Genomic DNA, 8042 nt, shown 5'->3' with positions numbered 1-8042 from the left:
TTGAACCTGGGAGGCGGAGGTTGCAGTGAGCCGAGATCACGCCACTGCACTCCAGCCTGGGCAACAGAGCAAGACTCTGTCTCAAAATAAAATAAAATAAAACAAAATAAATAAAAATACCAAAATGAAAACACAAAAATTAGCCAGGCATAATCCTAGTTACTCAGGAGGCTGATGCGTGAGAATTGCTTGATCCAGGAGGTGGTGGAGGTTGCAGTGAATCAAGATCGTGCCACTGCACTCCAGCCTGGGTGACAGAGTGAGACCTTCTCTCAAACAAACAAACAAAAAATAAATAAAATAAATAAATAAATAAATAAAGTAAAATAAAATAAAAAGAAGGCCTAGAGACTAGGGCAGGCCAGGGGGATGGGGAGATGGATAGTATACTTGTGTGATTAAGAGTATATGAGCTCTGGTGGTTCCATTAGATGATGTGCTTAAAGTCCTTAGCAGTGTGTCTGACGCAGGTAAGTGCTCAATAAGTGATAGCAATTATTATTACAGGAGCATTTTGGAGAAAAGGATAGTCTCCTCCAGAAGGATTTCAGATCACTGTGAAGCCTGTCTTGGGAGAAGCATGATCTCTGGGAACGCTCACACCAGAATCCTCCTCCTAGATTAAATTAAAAGTTTAAAGAGCTAGAATGGGAGGATGTATGGTGGAGATGTCTCCCAGAGATATTTAGATCTCTATTCTCTGGTTGTAGAATAACCAAAGAGGGTTAGAAGAGATATGAGAAGAAACAGACAGTTGGATTTCAGAATGGATAGGGTCTATTTCTGTTGGTAAAATAGAATACCAGATTTAAAGTAAATAATAAAGACAGCATAAACCATGTGATTTCCAAAAAATGCTCAGCTTTCTCTGCCTGTTCTGGGCCTGTCTGTCCAACAGAATTCAGTGAAATCTGATTTCCTCATTTTATTAAAATTTTTTTTTTTTTTGAGACGGAATCTCGCTCTGTCACCCAGGCTGGAGTGCAGTGGCCCAGTCTCGGCTCACTGCAAGCTCTGCCTCCTGGGTTCCTGCCATTCTCCTGGCTCAGCCTCCCGAGTAACTGGGACTACAGGCACCCGCCACCACACCCAGCTAATTTTTATTTTTATTTTTATTTGTTTGTATTTTTAGTAGAGACAGGGTTTCACCGTGTTAGCCAGGATGGTCTTGATCTCCTGACCTTGTGATCCAGCTGCCTTGGCCTCCCAAAGTGCTGGGATTACAGGCGTGAGCCACCGCGCCCGGCCTGATTTCCTCATATTTTTTAGGAAAGTGGAGTAAACTTATATATGAGGAAGTCGTTCATAGGAATTTATGCTTACCCAAAAATCTTGGTATGTTTTGTCAAGAATGAAAAGGCACATGGGTCTGGTGGGGATGCAGTCAGATATTTGATCTCTTGACTGTGTTTCTTTTGAAGTAGTCTGAGGCTCAGACTTTGGGGCAGTGGCCCAGGTTTGGAGGCAACCTCCCAGTCTCTCTTTGCATGGGGAAGTGTGCAGAGTTCTCTTAGAACGCCCAGTCACAGGGTGTAAAGACTGCTCTTACACTTCCTGTAATCTCAGCATGGGAACAAGCCTTTGTGTCACACTGTGCAACCGTCCTCCCTTTCTTAAATGCTTGGGTTGAGAGAGAAGAGAGGCTAGGGTGGGGCATGGAGGACACACAGAGAGAGAGAGTGCTGTGTATTCCTTCCCAGCTACTGTCCTGTCCTCAGCTAACTTGGTCTGGAACAGTTTCCCCAGGGCTACAGATACTGCACCCAGCTGACTGTCCTTTCTTCTGGGCCCCCGGTCCCAGAGCAGAGCTGACAAAGGAGATTCCTGAGAGAGTGACTTCTTATCACAGAAAGTGCTGAGCCAAGAGCTCCTAGCCACCCCTTTTGCAGATGTGAAGGGCCAGTGAACCTTGGACACAGATGGTTGCTTAACAGTCCTTTCCCCCTCCCTCACTCCTTCCTTTGCAGGCTGCCTCACCTCCTCCACCCTTCTTGCTTAAATCCATAGGCATTTTTCTGGCCTTCCCTTTTACTGCTGGCTGGGAAGGAGAAGCATCAGACCACAGATCCTGGAAGGCACTTCTCTTCCTGACTGCTGCTGGCACTGCCGTGAGAACCTGCTTATATCCGGGACCGAGGAGTAAGTGTGCGTTCCACCCTCTTCTCATCTCCACTCGCCTTGCTTACCCTCGTCTTTGCTGCTGTGCAGTGTCTAATTGTTTCTTCTCCGGAGTGCCTCTCGCCCTAATATCTCTCCATTGCTTGACTAGCCTCTTCTGTTTTCCTCTCAGCTGTCTCCTGCTCGGTGTTTTCCAGCATGTGCTGCCTGGCTGCAGCTGTCTTCCTGCCTTGGCTTGCAGTGGTATCTCTCCAGCAGCAACTCTGGGGTAGGGAGTGGCCATCAGCTGCCTCCAATCATCTCTAGATTTCGTTGTACATTGGATCACCCTTCTCTCATTCATACTTTTTTGGGTGATTCAACGATGCTGATGTGAGGGATCTGAGAGAAGGAGGCTTGGAATACCAGAGACCGGGAAAAAGGTATCTGGGAAAGGAAAAGCGAGGAAAAGAGAATAGCCTGTTTTCTTTCAGGGTGAGGTGGGTCTACTTGGGCTTTGCCAGGGCTGAAGACTCCAGCTAAGGGTTAAGGGATGCTCCTTGGGCAGGAGGATGGTTGTGGGTTTCCAGCAGATTTCTGAAGCCTTTAGGTTTGGCAGACATAGAGTCCTTGGGGAAAAGAGCAGCGTCATGAGGCGCTCCCACAGATTAGTTGCTTGTAAGATCGGTTCCTAATGTTGTATCTCAGCGCAGGTGATCGCTGAAGCTGAAATTGGAGGGAAGACGGGTTTTGGATAAGGCTGAAAACTCAGGGTGAAGCCATTATGGTTATTTTCTGGGAACTGCCACGCTGCCCCCATGCCTATCTTGCATTATAGCAGGCTCAGAGAGAACCAACATTTAGTGTTTTTTTTGTTATGTTTTGTTTTGTTTTTTTTTTTTTTGAGACGGAGTTTTGCTCTTGTTGCCCAGGCTGGAGTGCAATGGCCTGATCTTGGCTTACTGCAACCTCCACTTCCCAGGCTCAAGTGATTCTCCTGCCTCAGCCTCCCAAGCAGCTGGGATTACAGGCATGTGCCATCACACATGGCTAATTTTTGTATAGACCAAGTAGAGACCAAGTTTCTCAATGTTGGGCAGGCTGGTCTTGAACTCCCTTCTTTAGGTGATCTGCCCGCCTTGGCCTCCCAAAGTGCTGGGATTACAGACATGAGCCACTGTGCCCAGCCCAAGATTTCGTTCTCTATTTGGTGAGTTGGGTGAGCAGCAATATCCTAATGATGAGAGACAGATGCTTTCTCTCTGGCGAATGAGTGCCTTCTCTTAAAAATTCAAGTTGGAGGCCGGGCAAGGTGGCTCATGCCTGTAATCCCAGCACTTGGGGAGGCTGAGGCGGGCGAATCACCTGAGGTCAGGAGTTTGAGACCAGCCTGACCAACATGGAGAAACCCCGTCTCTACTAAAAATACAAAATTAGCCGGGAATAAAAAAAATACAAAATTGAACCTGGGAGGTGGAGGTTGCGGTGAGCTGAGATTGCACTCCAGCCTAGGCAACAAGAGCGAAACTCCATCTCAAAAACAAAAAACAGCAAACAAACAAACAAAATTAGCCAGGCGTGGTGGCAGGTGCCTGTAATCCCAGCTACTTGGGAGGCTGAGGCAAGAGAAGTGCTTGAACCTGGAAGGCTGAGGTTGCAGTGAGCCGAGCCAAGATTGCACCACTGCACTCCAGCCTGGGCTACAGAGCGAGACTCTGTCTATAAATGAATAAATACATACATATTCAAGTTGGGGTTGTTTTGATGAGTGAGCTAGAGAAAAGGTTATTTGGAGGTCTCTGCAGTGGTTGGTGGGCTGCCCATATTAGCCTGCGTTGGAGGCAGGTAGAGGTTCTGTGTAATTGCCAACCACCTAATATATAGCATCATCTTTCTTCCTTAAAGGGCAATGCCAGGAAGCTGGTGAAGGGTTTCCTCTCCTCCACCATGGTTGACAGCACTGAGTATGAAGGGGCCTCCCAACCTGAGGTGGAAACCTCCCCTTTGGGTGATGGGGCCAGCCCAGGGCCGGAGCAGTTAAAGCTGAAGAAGGAGATCTCACTGCTTAACGGCGTGTGCCTGATTGTGGGGAACATGATCGGCTCGGGCATCTTTGTTTCCCCCAAGGGTGTGCTCATATACAGTGCCTCCTTTGGTCTCTCTCTGGTCATCTGGGCTGTCGGGGGCCTCTTCTCCGTCTTTGGGGCCCTTTGTTATGCGGAACTGGGCACCACCATTAAGAAATCTGGGGCCAGCTATGCCTATATCCTGGAGGCCTTTGGAGGATTCCTTGCTTTCATCAGACTCTGGACCTCCCTGCTCATCAGTGAGCCCACCAGCCAGGCCATCATTGCCATCACCTTTGCCAACTACATGGTACAGCCTCTCTTCCCAAGCTGCTTGGCCCCTTATGCTGCCAGCCGCCTGCTGGCTGCTGCCTGCATCTGTAAGTAGGGCTGGGGCAGGAGGTGGTGGATGGAGGGCTGGGCAGAGGCTGGGATGTGAGTGCAGTCTGGGAGTAAGAAGGAGATAGAAAGGAATGCCTCTGACAACATATATATACACACACACACAACTATATATATACACACACACAACTATATATACACACAACTATATATATACACAACTATATATACACACAACTATATATATACAATTATATATATACACAACTTTCTCTCTCTCTCTCTATATATATAGTTAAATTAATGTATGCTTAGTGTGAAATTTCAAACAGTACCACAGTGTAACATAAAAACACTCACCTTTTCCCCAACTTCTCATGGTAAGGACTATTAGCAGTTTGCATATTCTTCCTGATTTTTTTTTTTAAGAGACAGGTGTTTTGCTCTGTCACCCAGACTGGAGTGCAGTGGTGTGATTATACCTCACTTCAGCCTCGAACTTCTAGGCTCAAGCTATCCTCCTGCCTCAGCCTCCTGAGTAGCAGGGACTACAGGCACACTGATTTTTTTTTTCTTGTTCCTTCAAGAGATGTAGTTTTGGCAGGGTGTGGTGGCTTATGCCTGTAATTCCAGCACTTTGGGAGGCTGAGGTGGGCAGCTCACCTGGGGTCAGGAGTTCGAGACTAGCCTGGCCAACATGGTGAAACCTCATCTCTACTAAAAATACAAAAATTAGCTGGGCATGGTGGCAGGCATCTGTAATCCCAGCTACTCAGGAGGCTGAGACAAGAGAATCACTTGAACCCAGGAGGCAGAGGTTGCGGTAAGCCAAGATTGCACCACTGCACTCCAGCCTGGGTGACAGAGTGCGACTCCATCTCAAAAAAAAAAAAAAAAAAATTAAAAAAAGAGGTATGTTTTGTTCTTTTACAAAAATGAGATCATACTAGTCTACATGTAATTCTACAACGTGCTTTTCCTCTAGCATTATCAGTGACATTCTTTTCTACTTACAGATCTACTTTTTAAAAAATGCTTCGTATTATTCCATGTTAATTTTAAGGATGTATTTTAAAATTATGTTTTAATTCCATGTTAATTATAAGGATTTAAGTAGTTTATTTATCTAGCTAGTCCTCTGTTAATGGCCATGTACCTTGGTTTCAGTTTCTCAGTCTTACAGATAATGCTCCAGTGGATGTCCTTTTGCAGTTGCGTGAGTATTTCTGTAGGCTAGATTCTTCCTTTTTTTTTTTTTTTGAGATAGAGTCATTCTGTCACCCAGGCTTGAGTGGCGCAATCTCAGCTCACTGCAACCTCCATCTTCTGGGTTCAAGTGATTCTCCTGCCTCAGCCTCCCTAGTAGCTGGGATTACAGGCATGTGCCACCATGCCCAGCTAATTTTTTTGTATTTTTAGTGGAGATGGGGTTTCACTGTGTTGGCCAGGCTGGTCTTGAACTCCTGACCTCAAGTGATCTACCTGCCTTGGCTTCACAAAGTGTTGGGGTCACAGGCATGAGCCACTGCACCCAGCCTCTGTGGGCAAGATTTTTAATACTGTCATTTCAGTCCACCTTGGCTTTTTCTCCATCTCATAAATAAAATATTATTTAAATCTGTACATTCAGCAAAGATTCACCATTGGAGGTGCTGAGATGATGATTCTCCACAGCCCCATCCCTCAGATGCCTCTATTCTTGAAAAATGCCCTTCCAACCTGAGAGAGCCTAGGACCTTAGAGATGCCTTCCACCCCACAACTGTGAAGAAGCTCAGACATTCTGTCAGTTTGAGGGGCAGCTGCTGTAGCAGTTGGGGCACAGGAATCTTGCACCAGGTGCAATTGCTCATTGGCTCCCTGCTCTCCCATCAGCTTGTGTCCTTTTTTCTTTCAATTTCTGTATTGCCCCATTCCTTTCCAGCTTCCCTGATTTTACTGTTGTGTAGAGAACTGGCTGTCTTTGGTGGGGTCCTTCTGTGTTTTGTGTGTCCTTGTGTCTGGCCTGGGCTCATCTCTGTGTATGTTTGTCATACATGGCAACAGTCAGGGAGGGGTGGAAGGCACCACTTTGTGTTGCAAGAAGGGGGTTTTCACTGAGGTTTTTTTTTTTTTTGAGACAGAGTTTCACTCTTGTTGCCCAGGCTGGAGTACAATGGTGCAATCTCGGCTCACCACAACCTCCGTCTCCCGGGTTCAAGTGATTCTCCTGCCTCAGCCTCTCAAGTAGCTGGGATTACAGGCATGTGCCACCATGCCTGGCTAATTTTTGTATTTTTATTAGAGACAGGGTTTCTCCATGTTGGTCAGGCTGGACTCGAACTCCTGACCTCAGGTGATCCGCCCACCTCAGTCTCCCAAAGTGCTGGGATTACAGGCATGGGCCACATTCCCAGCCTTAGAATTCTATTATTTTAACTATCTTTGTCTGTGTCATTTCTGACAGCTCTTATTCCTTGATTCTGGCATTGTGCCTACCTCTGCCAGTCACCCCTTTTTAATTTTCTGCTGCTGCTGCTTCTTTTTTTTTTTTTTTTTTGAGACAGAGTTTCGCTCTTGCTGCCCAGGCTGGAGTGCAATGGCGCGATCTCGGCTCACTGCAACCTCCGCCTCCTGGGTTCCAGTGATTCTCTTGTCTCAGCCTCCCAAGTAGCTGGGATTACAGGCGCCCGCCACCACGCCAAGCTAATGTTTTTGTATTTTTAGTAGAGACAGGATTTCACTATGTTGTCCAGGCTGGTCTCGAACTCCTGACCTCAGGCGATCCACCTGCCTTGACCTCCCAAAGTGCTGGGATTACAGGCATGAGCCACTGCACCTGGCCAATTTTCTGCTTCTAATTTAGGTATAGAGACATACATGTTCAAACCCTCATTCACCCATGTACACATTCATGTGCCTGTATATCCTTGTAAGAATACATGCAAAGGCCGGGTGCAGTGGCTTACGCCTGTAACCCCAGCACTTTGGGAGGCCGAGGCGGGTGGATCACAAGGTCAAGAGATCAGGACCATCCTGGCCAACATGGTGAAACCCCGTCTCTACTAAAAACACAAAAATTAGCTGGGTGTAGTGGTGCATGCCTGTAGTCGCGGCTACTCGGGAGGCTGAGGCAGGAGAATCGCTTGAACCCAGGAAGCAGAGGTTATAGGGAGCAGAGATTGTGCCATTGCACTCCAGCCTGGGTGACAGAGCAAGACTCTGTCTCAAAGAAAAAAAAAAAAAAAAAAAAAGCTGGGTGTGGTGGTGGGTGCCTGTAATCCCAGATACTGTGGAGGCTGAGGCAGGAGAAATGCTTGAACCCAGGAAGCAGAGGTTGCAGTGAGCCGAGATCATGCTACTGCACTTCAGCCTGGGCCACAGAGCGAGACTCTCTCAAAAGACAAAACAATACAAAACAAAACAAAAATAACACATGCAAAGTAGCCACAGTTATGGTTCATATGCAGAGCTCTTTGGTGAGTAAAAGGCATGGAGTTTTGTGCACAGATGTGTGACACACATTTGAGATTACTCTGATAGAGTGAAATGTGCACAC

General features: G+C 46.9%; 1 protein-coding gene across 3 annotated transcripts in view; it reads left to right on the top strand.

Moving 5' to 3' along the window:
- Positions 1–8042, top strand: part of SLC7A7 (solute carrier family 7 (amino acid transporter light chain, y+L system), member 7) — a 48281-nt gene that overhangs the window by 2511 nt on the left and 37728 nt on the right. The window contains exons 2-3 of one of the 3 annotated variants that reach the window (XM_011990619.1): positions 2008–2139; positions 4003–4543. In XM_011990619.1, the coding sequence (XP_011846009.1) occupies positions 4045–4543 (499 nt within the window). In that variant the 5' untranslated portion in view covers positions 2008–2139; positions 4003–4044. Of the gene's footprint in view, positions 1–1445; positions 2146–2284; positions 2387–4002; positions 4544–8042 lie in introns of those variants that run through there. The other 2 variants (XM_011990620.1, XM_011990621.1) reach the window with 2 other exon arrangements.

This window comes from Mandrillus leucophaeus, unplaced genomic scaffold (assembly GCF_000951045.1).
Source record: "Mandrillus leucophaeus isolate KB7577 unplaced genomic scaffold, Mleu.le_1.0 Scaffold380, whole genome shotgun sequence".
Classification (NCBI taxonomy): domain Eukaryota; kingdom Metazoa; phylum Chordata; class Mammalia; order Primates; family Cercopithecidae; genus Mandrillus; species Mandrillus leucophaeus.
The sequence above is the reverse complement of the archived record's forward strand: the minus strand, read 5'-3'. Positions and strand labels throughout refer to the sequence as shown.